Source organism: Podarcis liolepis (genome assembly GCF_965112155.1).
Source record: "Podarcis liolepis genome assembly, chromosome: 14".
NCBI lineage: Eukaryota > Metazoa > Chordata > Lepidosauria > Squamata > Lacertidae > Podarcis > Podarcis liolepis.
This window is the reverse complement of record NC_139569.1, coordinates 685,026-708,556: the sequence shown is the minus strand read 5'-3', so window position 1 is coordinate 708,556 and position 23,531 is coordinate 685,026. Positions and strand designations below refer to the sequence as shown.

The 23,531-nt window shown below is 42.5% G+C and overlaps 2 protein-coding genes and 1 long non-coding RNA gene across 3 annotated transcripts in view; all 3 read left to right on the top strand.

Moving 5' to 3' along the window:
• Positions 1-358: 358 nt before the first annotated feature.
• Positions 359-12,715, top strand: LOC310693033 (vomeronasal type-2 receptor 26-like). The gene is made up of 4 exons (XM_083474633.1): positions 359-383; positions 1,338-1,629; positions 9,824-9,950; positions 11,774-12,715. Exon 4 carries the CDS (start codon positions 11,776-11,778, stop codon positions 12,673-12,675), a length of 900 nt encoding a protein of 299 aa, XP_083330759.1. The 5' UTR covers positions 359-383; positions 1,338-1,629; positions 9,824-9,950; positions 11,774-11,775; the 3' UTR covers positions 12,676-12,715.
• LOC310693039 overlaps positions 1,156-23,531 on the top strand; it is a 34,350-nt gene continuing 11,974 nt past the window's right edge. Inside the window, exon 1 of the long non-coding RNA XR_014518972.1 lies at positions 1,156-1,166. This is a non-coding gene — a long non-coding RNA (uncharacterized lncRNA). The remainder of the gene's footprint in view (positions 1,167-23,531) is intronic.
• Positions 1,271-22,598, top strand: LOC310693734 (vomeronasal type-2 receptor 26-like; the record flags this gene model as incomplete). Its single annotated transcript, XM_083476082.1, has 7 exons — positions 1,271-1,306; positions 1,507-1,629; positions 3,467-3,799; positions 17,005-17,532; positions 18,446-18,673; positions 20,885-21,011; positions 21,605-22,598. 7 exons carry the CDS (start codon positions 1,271-1,273, stop codon positions 22,504-22,506), a joined length of 2,277 nt encoding a protein of 758 aa, XP_083332208.1. The 3' UTR covers positions 22,507-22,598.

The following is a 23,531-nucleotide window of genomic DNA, read 5'->3' as shown; positions in this document are numbered from 1 at the left end:
ACTCACCCCTAAAGAATAAAGTCAACAGAAAAATGATTTGATCCAGATTATTTTCATGAAAGCTAGCTCCTGCTGAAATCAGTCCTGATCAAAGCCACATGCAATTCTGCAGAGGGAAACATGGGAAGCTGCTTTTCGTGGGAAGACCCTTTTCACCGAAGGATCCTGCTGGTTGTGATGTTGCTGCTTGTGCTGCTGTGTCATAGTGTTTGCCAGGCATATTCCATGAATTGCAGCATACGTGGCGATCCCCTCCCTATTCCTCATGCGTTTTACCTGCCAGGAGACCTGGTCATCAGTGAAATTGTTTCTCAGGTCTTCTTCCTCTACAATCTCCTCTCTTTCATGGAACAGCCGACACAGATTGTGATTGATGAGCCAATGTAACTCTCTCTCTCTCTCTCTCTCTCTCTCTCTTAAACACACACACACTTGTTGCAACGTATGTTGAGAATATAATTACTGGGAATATGTCCTTAAGAAAAGCAGTTCATTTTCGGAGTGAGAAAAGTGTCATGTCAGAAGCTTGTTCATATCTATTTAGCCTTCCGCATTATACTGTTAGCACAAAGCATTAGTAAGTTTTCTCACACAAGTGTCATTGAAGTGTAAGGATCTTCAGTACTTCCACTGGGCTTTCGCAGACTCTAGGTGGAGGAATTTGCATGTATTTGTTTTTCTCCACACTACTCCTTCTTACTCTTCGTTCCCTACCATCAATTGGCCTTCATCTGTATCCCATCCCATTGTCTTTCAGTCATCTGGTATTTTAAACTTTCATTTCATATTATTTTGGTCTAGGCATACCACCATATTCCATCCTTCCTCTTGATTTCATCCTGCCCTTCCTTCAGCCTACTCCAGATTTCATGTGACCAGTTCCACTCAGTTGCTGCAACTATAAATATATTGAACCCACAATCAAATCTGATGAGAGTATGCATATGAGAGGAGCATTTGAAATATTCTCTTGATATGCCTCTTCTGGTACATTTAGATAGGTAGAGGTAATATATTAGGGGGGGGTGCGTGTAATTTTTAAATTGGTCATAAGACATATTGTATTACACTTTTTGCAAATATATATAGACTAAGAAGAGGCTTCCAGTTGTACCTCTCACTTGCTGTCTTCTCTGATTTCATAACTAAGTGGGAGACGCTCTTCCGTTACCTTGCTATTTCCAGATAATAAATAATTCCTTCTTACTTACTTGATGCAATTTCATCTTATTTATTGTTTGATTGTAATAACTGAAAGAAGAGCTGAGAGATGAAGAGGACACACATATTTTTCTTGCTTCTCTCAGTATTTGTGTCATCTACTACTTTTATTACAGTTCAGTGCCAAAGAACTACCAGCACATCCTGGCCTTAGCATTTGCTGTCAAAGAGATCAATGAAAATCCCAACATTTTATCAAATTTCTCTCTGGGATTTCACACCCTCAATAGCTACTACACTGCAAAGACGACCTACAAGGCCACCCTCAGCCTCTTTTCTGCACAGCGTCGCTTTGTCCCCAACTTCAAGTGTCACAACCACAACAACCTGATAGCTCTCATTGGAGGGTGCATCTCTGAAATCTCTGCCAACGTGGCCGTCATTTCAGCCATCTACAAGACTCCACAGGTAAGCTGTGTGCAAGCAAGTACAGATAGTTCAGAGTTGTGGCACAATATCATGATTTCAAAAACATGGCCTGTGATATTTTGGATAGCCAACTGGTTAAATGCAGTCCAAGTGATAATACTATCAGGTTTATTTACAGCTCATTGGAAACAGGGCTGATCCTGGAGGTAAATCAGACTTGAGATAAATTTGCAGTGAAGTGACTCAGGGCTTTGTCATTTCTCAGATCAACATTTTTATCCATGATTTATTCCAGAGTTGGGAACTCTCAGGATGCTGTGGGACACAGAGGCTGGGGAGAAGTCTTCTGAGGGAAAGATGTGGGGCCCTGTAGAGAAATCCAGGACAACCAAGGATCTGGAGGAATCAGCAATGGTCCTAAGGCCACCTCAAGTCCCTCTTCACATCAATGACTCACTTGGCCCACTAATCACCTCCTTCCCAATATTAAAGCCTTGTCTTATTCCCCAATTTCCCCCTTTGTCTCATGGACCTAAAGTTGGATAGTGGCAGCTAGAGATGGAAAACTTCTTAAAATCAATCAGAAGAGGGAGGTTTGAGGAAGTTGCACACTTTTTTTGCAGAAGCCGATCTCATGCCTCACAGGCAAGAGCTTGTGAACAGTCTTCAATACTGATCTTTCAATAAACTTCTCACTCCAGAGTTCTCTTCAGGTTTTTCAATCTTTGATGTGAACCTCATAGCTCTGCTCAGCTCACTCTCACCGTGTTTGCAGTTCCCATTCTATCCAAGATGATTGTTGTATATTTTAATTGATTGTCTGATTTTATGTTAATGTATTATACATTTGATGTTAGCCGCTCTGGGCCCGGCTTTGACTAGGGAGGACGGGATATAAATAAAAATTATTATTATTATTATTATTATTATTATTATTATTATTATTATTATTATAACTATCTGTGCCCTTTCTAGCATATTTAAGTGATGGGTTTTTTTTTATTATTCTGTTCCCTGCACTGGCATTAAAAAACAAAGTTAGAGAATAACTTTTAATACTTTTTTTAAAAAAAATAAATCTTATTTATTTAAGAATTATTATCAATAATCAACAAAACTACCCCCTAAATAACTTTGTATCACAATGTTACATAAGTAAATGTCAGTATAATATTTATTCAGAGAAAAATTAAAAATGTACTTGAAGTTGTTTTTGCACGAGATAATTATTTCCATGGCAATTTTGTATAGAGGGCCTCCAGTTTTCCCATCATCTATTTCTATATTAATTGCCACTTTTGAGATTAAATAAAATGTATTTTTTGGGCCATTCTTATCAAATCCCAAAACTTTATCAAACCATTCTTTCCAGGAAATGAGAAAAGTAACTTTCCATTTTAAAGCCCATACCACCCCTGTAGCTATGATAGGTGACATATAGTCGAACAACATCCATGGCCATCGTACCCACTAAGGGCTAAGCTGAAGTATCTACAAGAAGCAAACCAGCATAATGAAAACCGTGGGCACTAAATGAGCAGAGACATAGCAGGGAGCCCTATTCCTACCGTAGCCAAATCTGTGGGAAACCGAATCTCCTTGCTACCAGAAGGCAGTATCAAGCGAGGAAGGCAGGGAAGTGTCTACCCCAGAGCATGACAAAAATCCAGATGCAAAAAAAGTGTTTCAGGAGATGGTGGGTGGGGGCTCACCAATTCCCTCTTTCAGCTCTGACTGCCAGAGATGGGTCTGGTCATGCTCTGGAACATTTGTTCGATTGTATATAATCTTCTGGGGGGTGACATGGCAGTGGCTAAATGGTTTGGTGGCAAAACAGAGAAGACCATGTGAAGAATACTTGTGCATTTTATTTCAGCTCACTTATGGATCATTTTTGCCAATACAACATGCCAACACTTTATACCCCTTTTTGTACCAGATGGTACCAAATGAAGCCCAACAGCACATCGGGGTTGTGCAGTTACTCAAACATTTTGGATGGACATGGATAGGGCTCTGGGCTGTGGATGATGACAAAGGGGATCAGTTTTTGCTGACAGTGGTCCCAATGCTTGATGAAAATGGCATCTGTTATGCCTTCATCATGAGAATACCAAAATGGAATTATGTGGATGAGATGATAGAATATGTTTCACAACGCATAGAACACTATGTAACTGTCTTCAAGGAGAAAGCCAATGTGTTTTTTGTATATGGAGAACCTCCATCCTTTCAGGTTTTGAGAATGTTGTTTTTTGTAGCACCATTCATAGAATTGCCACCTCTTGGAAAAGTCTGGGTTGTTACATCTCACTGGGATTTTGCATCACACTCTATTCAAAAGAACTGGGATTTGCAAACCTTCCATGGTACCATATCTTTCACAGTTCACTCAAATCAGCCTGAGGGTTTCCAAAAGTTCCTTCAGATGGTAAGACCTTCATGGTTCAAAAGAGATGGCTTTATTCAAGACTTCTGGGAACAGGCTTTTGACTGTTTGCTAACAACGTCCAAGGAGTGGGAAGGAGAGGAGAATAAAACCTGCACTGGGGAAGAGAATCTGGAGAGTCTTCCTGGAGGTTTGTTTGAAATGAAAATGACTGGCCACAGCTACAATGTCTACAATGCTATCTATACTGTGGCACATGCTCTGAATGCTATATTCAAATTCAAATCCATGCATAGAAGATTGGAAGAAGGAAGAAAAACAGCATTTCAGAATGTGGAACCATGGCAGGTAATTAAACCAGATAATTTTTTTAGGTAGCCATGTTCCCACCCCATGGCTGCCTCCCTACAGTCAGGATAAGAGAAGACTGAGAGGATATGTGATAGCCATTTTCAGGTATCTTAAGAGCTGTCTAATGGAAGAGGAGGAGGAGGAGGAGGAGGAGGAGGAGGAGGAGGAGGAGTTTGAATTTGATATCCCGCTTTATCACTACCCTAAGAAGTCTCAAAGCAGCTAACATTCTCCTTTCCCTTCCTCCCCCACAACAAACACTCTGTGAGATGAGTGGGGCTGAGAGACTTCAAAGAAGTGTGACTAGCCCAAGGTCACCCAGCAGCTGCATGTGGAGGAGCGGAGATGCGAACCAGGTTCCCCAGATTACAAATCTACTGCTCTTAACCACTACACCACCCTGGCCCCACACTGGAAGATGGAGCACGTTTGTGTTCTCCTGCTCTGGAGGGTAGGATCCAAACCAAAGGGGTCAAGTTCAAGAAAGCATATTTTTGTAAGAAAGGAGGAGAGAGGTGCAGTGGTGGACAGGAGGAATGGAGGGAAGAGAGCTGAGCTACACATTTGGCTTTTTGAAATTCCTGCCAGCAGATGGCGCAATGCGTGCAGAGGAGGGATACCAAGCCATATGAGGAACACTTGGCAGAGATGGGAGAGACTGACATGGAATGAGATAACTATCTTCAAGTATCCATAGGCTGTCCCACGGAAGATGGAGCAAGATATCATGAATGAGCCAGCCCCCAGGGAAAGTTTGCAACCAGCTAAAGGAAACAGCCAGGAACAGAGAGGGTTGCCAGCCGGAACCCTGCCAATGCTCTTGGGAAGTACAAAATGCTGTGAACAGAGAAGGAAGCAGTTTAGCAAGTGGTAAAGAATTAAGAGACAGTCTCTCAGAGAGTGGGGAAGAGGCGGGAGCTGACCCTCTCTCTCCACAGTCTTGGCGAATGGGAGGGCTACAAGACAGGAACCAAAACAAGATGTCATAAGCGAAAGTTCAGCTGCTTCTGGTCTTGCAGGAAGCAGTCAGAAGGGTCATCATGATTGATGAGGCTGGCGGCATGTTAGAGACGTCTGGAGAACTCTGTTTTTGCAATAAATCTTACCTTTTAATTAACCACGCTTGCTGTGTTATCAAGTCGGAAACTTGGACTCCTGACACAACCTTGCTTTCCCCTGCTCTAGAGCAGTGTTTCCCAACCGGTGTTCCGTGGCACACTAGTGTGCCGCGGGACGTTGCCTGGTGTGCCGTGGGAGGGAGGCGGGCGAGGCGGGCGGCGAGAGGCGGGGCGGCGGCGGCGAGGATCCGCGTCGAGCCGGGGGCGGCTCCGCGGTGGTGGTGCCGAGGTTTCTCTCTCCATTCTCCCCTCACACACACACACAGGAAATAACACAGGATCAGCTGAGAGGACCCGGCCAATGGGGCGGCGGCGGGGCAGCGCGCGCAAAAGGGAGGAGCACGAGACAGCGGACGAGGAGGAGGCCGGCATGTCCGGGCAGCAGCAGCAACATCAGCAGCAGCAACTCCCGGCGACGGCTCCTCAAGCCCGGCGACGGCTCCTCAAGCTCCTCAGGCAGCAAAGCGAGGGACTGAGGGACTCCTCCAACGACAAGGGTTGGGGAAGAAGAGAAAGGGCTATTCCACTCCAGTCACGGGAGGGGAATATGTACTGGCCCAACTGGTGTGCGGTCTTCGGAAAGCGGGGTGCGGGAAGGAAGCCTAGGCTCGGGGTCCACCGACCTCGGCGGAGAAAGGCAACAACTGAAGCCTCCCGACGGTTTCGGGGGAGACGTTCAGAGCTTCCCTGGGAGTTTCTCAGCCTGCCTTTCGGAGGAAGAGGCGGAGGGGGTCTGGGGATGGCGGTGGCCTCGGCCTCGCCCTCCCTCCGTCCCTCTACCTTTGTAGTGGACGCGCAGGTTGTTCTGCGAGAGGCCGATGTAGCTGAATTTGTCCTTCGGGCTCCAGGAGCGCGGCAGCGGTGTCTCCTGCTCGTCCACGGCCGGGTAGAGCTGCTTGAGGCGCCGCTTGAGCTCCTTCTCCTGCTCGTTCAGGCCCGGGTCGTCGCCGTGAGGGAAGGGCGCCGGGGCACTGCTGCTGCTGCTGCCGCCGCCGCTCCCGGCAGGCATAGGCCCAGCTGAGGCGGCGGCGGCTGTTGTGGTGGTGGCGGCAATAGCGTGCGGAGGAGGGGGCGGCGGCGGGGGAGGCGGCGGCGGGTGGAGCAGGAGGGCGGCCGAGGCCGGTGAGGGAGTAGGGTTGCCCGGGGCTTGAGGAGCCGTCGCCGGGAGTTGCTGCTGCTGTTGTTGCTGCTGCTGCCCGGACATGCCGGCCTCCTCCTCGTCCGCTGTCTCGCGCTCCCTTTTGCGCGCGCTGCCCCGCCGCCGCCCCATTGGCCGGGTCCTGTCAGCTGATCCTGTGTTATTTCCTCTGTGTGTGTGAGGGGAGAATGGAGAGAGAAACCTCGGCACCACCACCGCGGAGCCGCCCCTGGCTCGACGCGGATCCTCGCCGCCGCCGCCCCGCCTCTCGCCGCCCGCCTCGCCCGCCTCCCTCCCACGGCACACCAGGCAACGTCCCGCGGCACACTAGTGTGCCGCGGAACACCGGTTGGGAAACACTGAGATAGATAGATAGATAGATAGATAGATAGATAGATAGATAGATAGATAGATGATAGATAGATATAGACAGAGGAAAGACAGACAGACAGAAAAATTGAATTCATAATTATCTTTGAATATGTTTAAGTTTTTTTGCGGTTAACCATACCCCTAAATATTTAACCTTCTTTTCTATAAATCATTCTATGATCTGTTGTAATGATTCTTTAGATTGTTCTGTCATATTTTTCACCAACATTTTAATTTTTGTTTTATTTAGTTTAATACCGGCTACTTGCCCAAATTCCTGAATCTTATCTAACAGCCTTGATATGTTGACCAGGGGTTCTTCAACTGTTATCACAAGGTTGTCTGCAAAAGCTTTCAGTTTATATGCTTTACTCCCCACCGTAATTCCTTTTATTCCTTCATCTGCTCTTATATTTCTCGCCAGGATCTCTTAGACTAGTATAAGCAGTAATGGTGACATGGGACAACTCTGTCTTGTTCCCTTTGTAATTCCACATTTTTCAGTTACTACATTATTCACAATCAGCATGGCTTTCTGCTCAGAATATATAGCGTCAATTCCTCTAAGGAATGGCTCTCCAAATTCCATCATTTCTATTGTCTTGTTTCATAAAAGTCCAAGAAACATTATCAAAGGCCTTCTCTGCATCAATAAACATCAAATCTGCTTGCTTTTCATTCCTGGCCTCCAGATACTCTTTTATGTATCTTATATTCCTTATATTATCTTCATTTTCCCATCCAACTTCCTTGCTTTTTTTTAAAACTGCCATGCTAGCAATTTTCCTGGTTTGTTTGCAAACTCAAAATTTGTCTGTTTTATCAATTTTATTTTCCATTCAATTTCTTGATTTACCAACATTGAAAATTAGGTTTGTAACATCTCTATATTCTGTTTTGTTGATTCATTTCCTGGTTTTTAAATTATTTGTTTTTCGTGTTTAATCAGTTCATCTAGTAACTCTTTCTTTTTCTTCTCTCTTATCTTTTTTTATTTTTGCAGATTATTTTGTTGCATAAAAAAACCTCTCATTACTTCTTTACATGTTCCCCAAACCACATTTATATCCATACACTGCTTCAAGTTTAGTTCAAAATAATCTCTCAGGGTTTTGCCCTGCTTTCTGCAAGGTAATTTTTATTGTCTAATAAGCCTTCATTTAGTCTCCATCTGTAAGGTGAGTTTTCTACTCTTCTTAATTCCATCAGTAATGAATTATGCTCCAAGAGTGTCCTAGGTTGTGTTTCCACTTTTTTAGTTCTTAATGTTAGTTCATTAGATATCCATACTGATTACATATCCATACCGAGTTGATTCTTCTTGCAGATCAATTTGGCTCTGAGAAAAAAGTAAATTCTCTATCCAATGGATGTTTAAATCTCCAAATATCAGTTAATTTAAGATTTTCTACCATAGACTGTTTTTTCTTCAATCCAGGTCCATCAATTTCTACGGAGCATTGTATTCAACAACAGTGCTGGAGATATTGTATACTTTAATGAAAATGCAGAATTAGTTGTAGGTTTTGATGTTACAAACTGGAGAATTTACCCCAATGGTTCAGTGATTAGAGCCAAAGTTGGAAAACTGAACCCTCAGGCTCCTTTCGGCAAAGAGTTAACCATTTATGATGATCAGATTGTGTGGCATAAAAGCTTTAATCAGGTGAGATGTAGCAGTGTGAGACCAGAGCTGCATGTACACTGACCTTTTTAATGTCATTAGAATGATTTTAACTATATCGTTCTAAAACATAATTGCTTAAAAAAGCGTTCATTACTTACAAAAGAGCTGTTCCCCTCACTGCCTGCTTCCTGGTTGCTCTGCAGCACCATCTGGTGTCCCATTTTAATAATGCATGATCAACGTTCTAAGCTAAACGTAATGTGGCTCTTACGTTTTGAAAATCTTTCCTTAACCCTTTCTTAATCTTATAAATCATGAGTGTAGATCCATCCCAGATATTGTAAAAAAAAAAAAAATCAACGTTGGGTCCCCTAATGTTGTTGGACTACGACAACATTAGGATGTCACATAGAGGAGGGAGAAAGGTTGTTTTCTGCTGCTCCAGAGAAGCGAACACGGAGCAATGGATCCAAACTACAAGAAAGAAGATTCCACCTAAACATTAGGAAGAACTTCCTGACAGTAAGAGCTGTTCGACAGTGGAATTTGCTGCCAAGGAGTGTGGTGGAGTCTCCTTCTTTGGAGGTCTTTAAGCAGAGGCTTGACAACCATATGTCAGGAGTGCTCTGATGGTGTTTCCTGCTTGGCAGGGGGTTGGACTCGATGGCCCTTGTGGTCTCTTCCAACTCTATGATTCTATGATTCCCATCACCATCAGGCAGGATAGCCAATGATCAAGGATGATGGGAGGCGTAGTATAATCTGCCAACATCTGGAGAATGGAGATTGAATGACAGAGAGGCAAACAAGTTTCAATACTTTTGAAAGTTTCTTTCTTTTTCCAGAATTTGTTTTGGTCAAATCCTGCATTATCTCTTTTCTTGTTTAATTACTTTATCTCTGCTTCCTCTTTTCTTGTTTAATTACTTTATCTCTGCTTCATATTTCCATATTCTGGGCATGATGACAGTAATCCATTCCATGTTAGGCAGAGTAAATAATTTACACGACTGAAACCTGGCCCCCTAGTCTCTTGTCATGGCCCCCTATTTATGCGGTTTCCACCTGCGGCTCCTTTGGAATATCCTGGGGGCCTCCAAGGGGCTATATGGCCCCTGGTTGAGAAACGCTGATTTAGGGTCTAACAAATGTCCACAGACCCAGCTGGCCCATGCACACTCTCTTCATCATGAGGGTTCATATATTCCTACTAATCTCCTGCTCATGTTTCTGTGCAGGGGCTGCCAGTTTCTGTGTGCAACGACAACTGCTATCCCGGCTCCAGTAGGAAAAAGAAGGAGGGAGAGAAATTCTGCTGCTATGATTGTTTTCCATGTCCAGAAGGGACGATCTCTAATCAGAAGGGTAAGAGGCAACATGGACAGAGATATCGAGACACTCACTTAGCATAATATGCTTGCTCCTCCTTTTTTTGGAAAATGTATGTCCCCTTGAATGTATTCTGCAATACATATGAAAACTAAACATACATTAGAAAACTAAACAAGCAACTTTATTTTTAAAATTATGTTTCAAACAAACAAGGACATTTTGACCTTATGCCAGTCACTATCTTACCAAACAGGAGGGGCGGGAAATGTCCAGTAGCACCTTTGAGACCAACTAAGTTTGTTCTTGGTATGAGCTTTTGTGTGCATGCAAACTTCTTCAGATACACTGAAACAGAAGTCACCAGACCTTTATATTGTGAAGATCTAATGAGGGGAGAGATATATGCTGCATTGAAATAATTGGAAGAAAGATAGGATTAAATAACAATATATTTTCCATTAAAACACTGACTATTAAGGGGTCATTAAATCACACACATCAGCAATGTGATCAATGAGATGAATATTTTAAAAATGTGAAAGCGGGATTCATTCTCAGGGAGTTCCATACCTAAAGAAAAGCTCTTTACTGAAACCTCAGGCCATAAATAGATTCAGGTGGCAAGGAGGCCCTTGAAGTGTAGCTGGGTTCCCACAAAGTAAGACGCAATGGTAACACCAAGAAACCTTATTGAACTAACAGAACTGGCCAACAGGGGCATAGCAACTGCTTTTATACATTTCTGAAGAGCTAGGCCACTCCCACTCTCAATGTGATTGGCTGTCTAAACTCCCAAGCTATGCATTAAACTTAGAGTTTAAGGGCCAATGGCAGTAGCCCAAATCCTGAAATGTTCTGTGATTGGATATCATGTATTGAATCAGAACACAGGAGCTCAGAAGTCTTAGTCCAGACTTGGAGGAGGAGGTGAAATTGGTTATGGTATGGTGGGCCCAAGATATTGGACACAATATATATACAAACGAATGGGAAAGGCTGTGGAAGGAGGACATCAGGTTCAATGCACGTTACAATCTTAGAGAAAATGTGATGAAGATGTTATACAGATGGTGCCTAACCCCGGCCAAATTGGCCAAGATGTATAAGAATAGTTCAAATGCTTGTTGGAGGTGTAAAAATGGGGTAGGTACCTTTATGCACATGTGGTAGGAGTGTAATAGGATAAGAGAAATTTGGGATGTTATATATAATGAACTCAAAAAGATTTTCAAATTCTCAGTTTCAAAAAAACCTGAAGCCTTGCGGTTAGGTATCATGTCCATGGAGATTAAGAAAAATCCTAGACCTCTTTTTATGTATGAAACCACAGTGGCTGAAAATTGGAGAACAAGGATCTGGGAAGGTGATAACAGCCCCACAAAAACGGATTGGCAAGAGAAAATGATAGAATATTTACAACTTGCCCAAATGACAGGGAGAATAAGAGGAAACTCAATAGAAAAAGTTAATAAAGATTGGATAATATTTAAAGAATATCTTAAAAACTACTGTGACGATGTTAATCTCCTGACAGACTTAGAATGAATCTTGAATTATAGAGAAAGTACATAGTAATTTTTTCTTGATAATAAATGGGAAAGTAAAACAATAACAAACAAAATGTAAAATAGCACAATGAGAGGAATCAGAAGTTAGTGTCTATGGTGTGTCTATGTTGTGGTGTGTATTGTATGTATTGTCTAAGTTATATGTAAATTTACATATAATAAAGGTTATTTAGCATCCAAATTCAAGCTCTGGCAAACCAGACCACTTTCACTGCCTGCCATAACTGATTCTTTCAGGTAAATGTAGGTCATCATCTTGACATTTTTAATTGTTCCTCCACCCTCCAGATATGGATGCCTGTGTCAAGTGCGCAGAAGAAAACTACCCAAACCAGGACCAAACAGGGTGTGTTCCAAGGGGGCTGAGCTACCTCTCCTACCAAGAAAAGTTAGGGCTCAGCTTAGCTGTCTCCGCTCTGGCTTTCTCCCTGATCACCACCTTCGTGCTGGCGACTTTTCTGAAGCACAAGGACACGCCCATCGTCAAAGCCAACAACCGCAGCCTCACCTACCTCCTCCTCCTCTCCCTCCTCCTCTGCTTCCTCTGCTCCTTGCTCTTCATTGGTCAGCCTGGAAAAGGGACCTGCCTCTTCCGACAAATGACTTTCAGCATCGTCTTCTCGGTGGCCCTTTCCAGTATTCTGGCCAAAACCATCACCGTGGTTCTAGCATTCATGGCAACCAAGCCCGGATCCAGAATGAGGAGATGGGTGGGGAAGGGGCTGGCCAATTGCGTGGTCTTTTCCTGCTCTTTCCTTCAAGCTGGCATTTGCACCCTTTGGCTAAGTGCTTCCCCTCCATTCCCAGATACAGACATGCAGTCACTGAAGAGTGAGATCATCCTGGAATGCAATGAGGGTTCAGCTGCCATGTTCTATTGTGCTTTGGGCTATATGGGTTTTCTGGCCATTGTGAGTTTCCTTGTGGCTTTCCTGGCCAGAAAGTTACCTGACAGTTTTAACGAGGCCAAATTCATCACGTTTAGCATGTTGGTTTTCTGCAGTGTTTGGCTGACCTTTGTTCCAACCTACCTGAGCACCAAAGGGAAATACATGGTAGCCGTGGAGGTCTTCTCCATCTTGTCCTCCAGTGCTGGGTTACTGGGTTGCATCTTTTTCCCTAAATGCTACATCATTGTGCTGAGGTCTGACCTGAACAACAAGGAAAGCCTAATAAGGGGAAGAAAATAGTGTGTGTGTGTGTGTGTGTGTGTGTGTGTGTGTGTCCATATCTTAGAGCTTGAGTAGTCCTGGGATATCATTCACTCTGACCTCTGATCTTGATCTTTGAATAAATTTGTGTCTCATCAGTTTCCTCTGTGTTTTTTTCTTATTCTTGACCAGCTCCAGACTGGGGAACTATATTTTCTGGATCATTATCATGATCTGGATGTGGATGCAGGGGAGGGCAAATCAGGTTTGGGTTAGTTTGGACCCTATGGAGTCTGATTTATAAATCCAGATTTATAAATCTGGGCCAGAAACTGTGCATAACTGCCCAAAACATAGATTGATCAAAAAATATCTGAGGGGTCCAGGCCCCCTCAGGACAATGGGCACTGCCATTCAAATGCAGTGAGCGCACCACATCTTGTGATCAATTATGTGGGGTGAGGCTTACCTGCCCCCCTATTTTATTCAAGTTGGCACCCCTGGAATTTAGGGTGTGATGCAGGCAACAAATTTAGTAATAACAACAACCTCTCTCTAGGACAAAAGCGGCCTTCAACTTCCTCATCAAGTGCCACTGACTACATATATCTCAAAGAAGAAAATAATTGTTCAAAACAGAAAAGAAAGGAAAACTTTTGCCATTCATTATGCAACTTCAAATGTCATCAGCACACAAGGGAAATTATAATAACACCTATCCATGCCAAAATTACCAGTTTAGATATTCTTGCGCATTATGCAAACAAATGTCATAAACCATCAGAACTGGACAAACAATATCCCTTATGGGCTCCATGGGAGGCACTGATGACACCCTGGGTGTCTGCAGCCACCACTTGGGTGCCCATAGCTTTAAGCTCAGACTTTTGACAGTGTGTGTGTACAACTCACCTGGGAACTTTATGGAGAAGCTGGGTAAAGATGATGATGATGTTGGTGTATGCCAAGTGTGTGTGAGCCATGTGTGATAATTTATCTCTAGTCAGGGACAAAGCAGCCTTCCTAGCTAATTGCAACCAACTGCATTTCATTCAAGGAAGAAAAAATAGTTGTAGAGTTCAGGTAGAAAACCCCCTACTACTTCAATTGCTCATGATGCAATTTCAAGGAACATCAACACTCAGGGGAAATTACCGTTACACCTCTCATTGTCAAAATTACTGGTTTCCATCCTCGTACACAATGTATGTCATTGGCAAGACCATCAGTCAGAATCTGAACAAGAAAGAAAGATATAAAACCCTCGTGTTGTTGACCAGTGGATCTGGACACAGGTAGGGCTCTGTCATTCACCTGCATCATCACTTTCCCTGTGCAGGTTAGGGTCTGCTTCCCACCAGATGATTCTGTCGTGATTTTAACCCCCAAAGTATACGCTGTTCTTCATCATTTTTTACATACCTGGCACTCAGCAGGGGGGTTTTGGGGGGGAGGGGGAGTGAAGGGAGAAATAGAACACCCTCTTCAGGAACATTGATGATCACAGAGCCATTACTAAATACAAAGACCAGGCTATAGTTCATGCAGTCCCTAAAATGCCAGGCTCTGGTGTAAATCAGTGTAACACCACCATTTGCCACCATTCAATAGTGTTTGTAGCAAAACAGATAAGAAGGTTGAGGCGAAACATGGCAGTCTATGTTGGGAGGCAAAGTTTTTTCCACAGGATTGTGTTGGTTATGGTGTTTCTGCTGTTACTGCTTTGTCATGCTGTGTGCAAGACACATTCTATTAACTGCAGCACCTTTGATGATCCTCTTCCTATTCCTCATAATTTTTACCAGCCAGGCGACCTGGTCATTGGGGGAATTGTTTCTCAGGTCTTTTTCCTCTACAATAACCTCTCTTTCACAGAACAGCCTACACAGATAATGATTGATGAACCCATGTAAGGCATGATTTCATTGATTTTATTCTTCTCCTATAAAATGTTCAGGCCATAGCAATGGAGCACACATTATAAAGCAACACTGTGCTTCAGTAAGAATTCATTTATTGTCTGTTCTGAGCACTTTGAAAAGGATGCTGTGATTATTAACAGCCAGCATGGGTTTCTCAAAACTAAGACCTTCCAGGCAAATCTTATTTACCTTTTTTTATTAACATTACAAGCTTGGTGGATCAGCAGGAATGCTGTGGATGTAGCATATCTTGATTTCAATAAGGCTTTTGACAATGTCTTCCATGACATTCTTGTGGAGAAGCTGGTGAAAGTGGGCTAGACAACGTTAGGTAGATTCCTAGCTGGTTGCTTACCATTCCTGAAGAGTGCTCACTGATGGTTCCTCATCCTTCTGGGAAAAGGTGACAAGTGTGATGTTGCAGGGTGGTGTCCTGGGCCCAGTGTTGCTTAACAGCTTTATGAATGACTTGGATGAAGGAATAGAGGGGATGCTAATCAAATTTGCAGATGACACCAAACTAGGGGGGTAGCTAGTATGTCAGCAGAAAGAAGTGCTACTCAAGGTTACATTAACAGATTGCAGAAATGTACCAAGACTAACAAAATGAATTTCAGTAAGGACAAATGTAAAGTTCTACACTTAGGCAGGAATACACAGCAACACAAATATAGGATGGGGGACACCTGGTTTGACTGAAGGGGTCTGCTCTGTCCCGCGGGTCCAAATACAGACCAGGGAGAGATATTGACTGATGCTCTGAAGGAGCCACTTGCAGGGATTGCAAAGAAAAATGCACAAAATTCCAGAGCGATCAGTTCTAGTGCTTTATTACAGAGATATATCAGGAAACTTATATACAGCAATACACTGCAGGATTCCATGCTGCTACACCTCAGGATTGGACACGGAAGTGGCAAGCAGCCTGGCTTTGTCCATCAGCACGATATGGCCTGGGATACAGGAGTCATCCTAATCCAATGCACACCCAGCCACCCCAAGCTGTATCCATTGTTAGACTTGTTGAAATTAATAAACCTTGTTGTTCTGAAAGCATTTAATCTGAGTATGTTAACGTTTGATATAACCCTAACACACATTTTCCAATATACCATGAACTGATCATTGGTGTTGGATGTAAGAGAATGACAAAAACATTTTCAGGGAAGAATCTTTGAGCATGAGAATGATCCCAATTTATTTAGACCATTTCGTTCTTAATGGGAAGAATGTCTATTTCAATTGTCAATTTTTATTTATGTCATTATCTTTTAGGGTTTAAGGTAAACCTCAGTCTTGAAAACACTCAGCTGAACAATGACAATGAGTAGAATGCATTTTGTTGTTGTTGTTGGTACAGATATTGCTTTTTTATTAAGTAGTTGTAATCCTTTCCTAGTTCAGTGCCTAAGAACTACCAGCACATCCTGGCCTTAACATTCGCTCTCAAAGAGATCAATGAAAATCCTGCAATCTTGTCAAATATCTCTCTGGGCTTCCGCATCCTGGACAGCTACTATACTGCACGAACGACTTATAAGGCCACACTCAGTCTGCTTTCCACACAACAGATGTTTGTCCCCAACTACAGATGTCACAACCAGAACATCTTGATAACTCTCATTGGAGGATACATTTCTGAGATCTCTGCCAATGTGGCCATCATTTCAGCAAGCAAGAAAACTCCACAGGTAAGCTATGTGCATGATGTACAGTGGTACCTCGGGTTAAGAACTGAATTCATTCTGGAGGGCCGTTCTTAACCTGAAACTGTTCTTAACCTGAAGCACCACTTTAGCTAATGGGGCCTCCTGCTGCCGCCACACAATTTCTGTTCTCATCCTGAAGCGTCTGTCACCTGAGGTACCACTGTATAAATTTTTCACACTTTAGGCATAATTTAATCTTGATTTTAGAAGTGCTTTTGACCAAGTTCCTCCTGCTATGTTGATATGCAAATTGGATAAATGCAGGCTTAATGGTGGGTTGGGAAATTTTGAATCTCTAGCATCAAACACAGTGTCGGGTTACATGAGTTGCCGGGCCCATTGCAATTCTGTAATTCCAGAATAAAATATCTTAATCAGCAAAATTATTACCATTTTCATTTCAGCTCACTTATGGGTCATTTTTACCATCACATGATGATAGAACACATTTCCCTTTTTTGTACCATATGGTCCCAAATGAAGCCAAACAATACATGGGAGCTGTGCAGTTATTTCAGCATTTCAAATGGACATGGGTTGGGCTCTTTGCTGTGGATAATGACAAAGGGGACCAGTTTTTGCAGACCATGGTGCCAATGCTTGATGAAAATGGCATCTGTTATGCCTTCACCATAAGAATACCAAAATGGAATTATGTGGATGAGCTGATACGTTTGCTTGTACAACACTGGGAAACCTACGTAACTATCATCCAGAGAAATGCCAACGTGTTATTTGTTTATGGAGAGCCTCCATCCTTTCAAGTATTGAGAGTATTACTCTTTCTAGCACCCTTTATGGCACTGCCTCCTCTAGGGAAAGTGTGGGTTGTTACATCCCACTGGGATTTTGAATCACTGTCTGTTCAGAAGATTTGGGAAATGCAAACTTTCCATGGTTCCATATCCTTCACAGTTCACTCAAATCAGCCATTAGGATTCCAAGAGTTCATTCAAAAGATCAGACCTTCCTGGAACAAAAGGGATGGTTTTATTCGGGACTTCTGGGAACAGGCATTCAGCTGTTCATTAAAAATGTCTAAGGAGGTAGAAAAAAAGGAGGAGAAAACCTGCACTGGGGAGGAGAAGCTGGAGAACATTCCTGGAATCTTATTTGAAATGGAAATGACAGGCCACAGCTACAGTGTTTACAATGCGGTCCATGCTGTGGCCCATGCTTTGCATGCCATATATGAATCCTGTTCCAAGCATAGAAAAATGGCAGAAGGCAGGAGATTGAAATTTCAGAATGTGCAGCCATGGCAGGTAATTACAATTTTTATATATATATATATATATATATATATATATATATATATATATATATATTGGTGTCTTCGGGTGTCTTCCCGTGTAAGAGTTGGGGTGTCTAGGCGACGTTTCGACGAGGTCTCACTCGTCATCTTCAGGCTGGTGCTTTCGGCTTCTTGTTACTGGAACAGAGCAGGATCTCAGTGTTTGAGTTCCTATAAATACTGTTGAGGGGGTGTGGTGTATAGCCTCCAACGTTCTGGGCAGAGAGGAAGTTCCCAGGTTAGTGTGCCTTTTCTTCTTTTGTTCCTTAATTACTTGAGGGATATCTTGAGTGATTTCTTGAGTGATATTCTGAGTACCACTTAGGTGGGTCATTAAGTGTGGATTAGTTGTTAAAGCTTTCGTGTCTTGACCACTTGAACTTGTGAAGAGTTTTTCTGAGAAGATGGCTGTACTGCACTTAGTTGTGCTCTGGCTTGGCTTCGTGTATAGGGGCGAGCTGTGGTTTTGTGCCCTGTGCCAGCCAGATCTGTGTAGGGATTGCAGGGGGGTGCAGCATCCGGAGGTGCCACTATGGTTTGGCTACTGGATGGTGTCTGTAATTTATCTGTGGAGAGGGTCTACGAAAGCATATATATATATATATATATATATATATATATATATATATATATATCATTCATTTAAAAGTATGGTAGGTTTCCATGCAGAGGTGAAAATGATATCTAAGATTCTATAAAACAATTCCATACCAAAAAAATTCTTTTTGTGGTGCTGTTCTTTTCAAATTTGCTTAGGTTAGTAATAACCACATAATGATATAGTGGGTTTTAAAAATTATTCAGAATCAAAGACAAATGTAGTGAAATGACAGCTTAAAAAAGGGATGTTTTCATGTCTACTTTTCCCTTCTCTTTGAATCCAGGTCCATCACTTTCTACGGCGTATTGTATTCAATAACAGCGTTGGAGACACTGTGTGCTTCAGTGACAATGGAGAATTAGTTACAGGCTTTGATGTTACAAACTGGAAAATGTTCCCTAATGGGTCGGTGGTCAGAGTCAAAATTGGAAGACTGGAACCTCGGGCTCCTCCAGGCAAACAGTTAACCATTTATGATGGCCAAATTGTCTGGCATCAAAGATTTAATCAGGTGAGATATCATTGTAAATCCTTAATTCTTCTTTAAAACAAAGCATAAGAATATCTGCCTCCAGAGTAACATCATTTGGAGTATCTTGAGTCAAAACTTTGTCATATAAGCAAATTTTAATGCAATTTAAATATCTTATTGCACCCTAGCCTTGATTCTGCTAAAATACCACAGTCTCTCCAGTTATTTCATGAAGTGAATTCTGAAAAATAAGGGTGCTTAATTTCTCCCAGTTGTGTCCTTTTTGGTGCTTGCTGCAACAACAACAACAAAGACTTGTGTGTCTGGGGTGGGGTTAGGGGCTTGCTATGGCCAAAGAAATCATCACTGATCAGTCCATTCTGATCCTTTTCTGACTAGTCTCTCATAAAATGTCTTAAAGTGATTTCACCATAAAAACATCACATTAAAAATCATCACACAGTTTCCTGCATACAGTGCTATTTTCCTAGAAAAAGAGGTGCCAGAACTCGCCAGGAACACCTCCCTTGTTCTCTTACAATGACAATGTTGCCCACATGAGAGGTGTCGGAACTGAGTTGCATTGAATTCCGGCTGATAAAAGCCCTGCCTGCATAAAAACAATGATAATAACATTGTTTAAATAAATAATAAAAATGCTTTTATGTGTAAAAACAGCAAGGAACACTTTTGTATGTAAAAACAATGTCAAATTCAATACACAGAGAACTGCAGCCTGGGATGAATTGCCATGTATTCTACTCATATCGATCCAGAGTGGATTCTAACATATAGTTAGCTGAATAAAACTTAAAACATGTTGCAGGATTCCCCAAAAAATAGACCAGAGGCAATTAATAGCAGTTTGCTACTGCTACTGAAGGCAAATGAGCATAATGGTCACAAATCCAATACATTCAGGATTGGCCCTGTCCATAAGGAATCCAGTTGCAACAGACTTAATGTAAACTTGCAATAACTTATAATAAGACTAAAACCTTAACACTAAGCATACTGTGTACAGAACACCAGAAGGAAAGAAAGATGGAAAAGTGAAACCGAGGCTCCTTCTGGCCTTATTATTATAGTCAGCATGACCGTGACAGAAAGAGATAACAGAACCACATAAAGGCAGCTGTACTCAGCTTCTCTGAAGGAATAACCCAAACATCATGAATCTTCTGCTTGTTTCTAGGCAGAATAGAAACTTACGTGTCAGCTAGAAACTTCCAGTTTGCACCAGTTTCTTTCACACAGAGAAGCTTCCAGAACCCTCTTGAATTAATTAGAATAGGAAATGTCTCTACACATCAGATCAGTACTTTCTGTACCAAGAAATGCAAACTGACATGAATATCCCCACTGAAAAGGTCTGTTGAAAAAGGAAGGTCTTCAATAGAGAAGAGAGATGTCAAAGGGTGCCAACAGAAATGGACCTGTCGAGAAATGGGATCTGCAGGAGACCCTCTCCCCCCGAGTGCAGTGATCAGCTGGGTATTTAAGGGATGAGACCATCTTTGAGATCTCCTGGTTCCAAAACATTTAGGCTTTGTGCCCCCCACCAAACATCTTGAATTGTTGAGCATCTAATGTGGAGAGGTTTTATTTTGTCCCATGGCAGCAATCCTATGGGGGTTCCCTGAGCTTGGCTTGGTCCTCTGTGCTATTCATGGAAGACCAAACGAATGAACTTTAAGAAGGGAAGATGGAGTACTGTTTAGGCAGGATTCCCATTCCCTTGGACAGGGTTTCACTACTCTGAGACTGAGCTTAGGACTCAGCCTAAGTCCTGTCTGCCTGTTCCTACCCATCCATTGCCCCCAGAATGCCCTTTTAGGGGACAACACTTCTTTGGACTCAGTCAGCTTCAGTTCTCTGAGCCTTGGCTAAGAAAGTTACTTGTATATTTGGCCGAGGGTTTGGGGACTGAGCATCGTCTGAAGCCAAGACCTGCTTCATCCTACGCTGCCCTTGCTGGAAGATCTTGCCTTAGTGGGGGAGAAATTTCTTGGCATCGCTATTCTCAACATCCTCTCTTAGGACTTAGCTACATTGGCAAAGAAAAAGTGCTTTATATGCTTTTTAATACATTCTAAAACTGTGGCACCAGATGGCGCTGTGGAGTTCTGTTTTTGCCAACCCGATTTCTCATACAAAGTTTGCAACATGTTTAACTGAAATGCTTCTTGGATGTGTCAAGATCCAGCCTTACCCTCTTATTGCTAATCTCTCTTTTATTATTTCATGCAGGTGTTGCCTCTTTCTGTGTGCAATGACAACTGCAATCCTGGTTACAGCAGGAAAAAGAAGGAGGGAGAGAAGTTCTGCTGCTATGATTGTGCTCCATGTCCAGAAGGGATGATTTCTGACAAAAAGGGTAGGGAGCATGATGTTAAAGATATAAACTTAATATGCACAGGATGCAATGCTTGTATGCATTGAAGTTTAAAACATATGTAAAGGTTTGCAAGTGAATGGGGCAGTAAGAGGCTGTTTGAGTGTTTAAGGCTAATGGGACTTTCAAATGGTCAGGTTCCTAGAACTATCAAGATATGGACTTCTGTAGCTTCAGCAAGATGACAGTTCTTTTTATTTATTTTATTTAACAAAAAAAAAAAAAAAGAATTGTTTAAACCAGGCCTGAACCAAGACTGGAATGTTTGCAGCCACCTTGTGGGCATTCAGATCAAGGTTCTTCAAAACAAATCAAATGGAAACCGTCTGAATTATAATAATATTCATTGCATTGCATTTAAGGAAACTACTATTTAAACGGAAAGTATAAACCATGATTTAATCAGGAATTTCCTGGTGTACAGAGAATCAATCAGTCGCTCCAGTCCATCAGCTCAAGTTAAAAACATCAAAAAGTTTTTAAAGACACTCTTTCATTGGCTGCTACAACAGATTCCATTTGATGGATGTTTGTCAATATCTTGAAGTATTAAAATTGTTTTTTCTCTTTTTCAGATGTGGATGTTTGTGCCAATTGTCCTGATGACAAGTATGCAAACAAGGGCCAAACTCAGTGCATTCCCAGGGTTCCAAGTTTCCTCTCTTACAAAGAAACTTTAGGATTCCTTTTAGCTATCTTTGCCATTTCTTTCTCTTTAATCACTCTTTTAGTACTTGGAACTTTTGTGAAGCACAAGGACACTCCCATCGTCAAAGCCAACAACCAGACCCTCACCTACCTCCTCCTCATCTCCCTCCTTCTCTGCTTCCTCTGTTCCTTGCTCTTCATTGGTCAGCCCGGAAAGGTGGTCTGCCTTCTCCGACAATCAGCCTTTGGCATCATTTTCTCAGTGGCCCTTTCCAGCATTTTGGCCAAAACCATCACTGTGGTTCTAGCATTCATGGCAACGGAACCAGGATCCAGGGTGAGAAGATGGGTAGGGAAAGGGCCGGCCAATGCTCTTGTCCTTTCCTGCACCTCCATTCAAACCGTAATTTGTGCTGTGTGGTTAAGCACTTCCCCTCCATTCCCAGATAGGGACACACACTCATTGAAAGGGAAAATCATCCTGGAATGTAATGAGGGTTCAGTTACCATGTTTTACTGTGTCTTGGGCTATATGAGCTGGCTAGCCTTTGTCAGCTTCTTTGTGGCTTTTCTAGCCAGGAGGTTGCCAGATAGTTTCAATGAAGCCAAGTTCATCACCTTCAGCATGTTGGCATTTTGCAGTGTTTGGTCATCATTTGTCCCAACTTACCTAAGCACCAAAGGGAAATACATGGTGGCTGTGGAGATCTTCTCCATCTTATCATCCGGTGCTGGATTACTGGGTTGCATCTTTTCTCCAAAATGCTACATCATTCTGCTGAGGCCTGAGCTGAACGACAGGGAGCAGCTCATAAGAAAAGCAAAATGAAAGAGTATGGCCATCTCTTCATTGTGCATCTAGACAAATGCTGATGGTGGAGATCTCGAGAGAATTTGGCTATGTGTATTTGCTTAGGGAAACTCCTGTCAGCGTGGTTCTTGACTCAGTCAATGTGCCACAAATACCCCCATTCCTACTTCTATTTTGGCGCTTTCCAGAGAGATTGGAATAGGACCCAAAGCTGATTCTTCTATTCAGGGTTTTCCTCATCCTCATAATGCTCAATTCATGTTGGGAATAAATTAGGAGTGAAAGGCACCTCAAATCCTGAAGGCAGCATCAGAGGCCAGGCCTGCATTCTGTTACTCAGGCTTTCTCATCTCAAACCAACCACACATCCTGCCATAAAACTATAAAATCTTAAGACATAAAGACATAAAGCCTTGGTTTCATGAACATCAATTACATGCAGTAAAATCACAGTCACAGTGAAGTCATTAACTATACATATTCTCAATTGTCAGTTGAAGTCAACTAGGTATTTTTGCCAATTCAGTAGAAATCAGTCCGGACGCCATTTTGCTGCCCAATTCCTGGATGAGTTTGGGGAAACCCGGATGTATGGCAGCCCTAAGTAGCGGCCATTGCTTCGGTACACAGTGCAGGGTTCTAAATAAGTCAAATTGAAGTTGTAGCTATGGTTGGCTAAATCGGACAGTGGATCATGATGTCAGAGAGATATTTCCAGGATCTGGAGTTCTTACACTTTTTATATACGGAGCAAGAGTCCCTCTGATTGATCAATGTAAAATGAAGTCAGCTGGTATAGAATACAAATTTCCTGGTCTCCAGATTTATCACTTTCTATGCTTTCCTGGACAAAATGGAGATTTAGAATCAAGGTACTTGCGCACCCTCAAAAGCAAAGCACACACCCAAAAATAAATGTTAGAAAGGGACAAGATTAGATGCGGATGAACAAAGCATTTTTGTTATTTTTAAAAAATCAAGACTCCTTGTGCTCCCCTTCCCCTTTCTCCCAACCCAGGGGAGCCCTGCCTTCTACTTGCCCC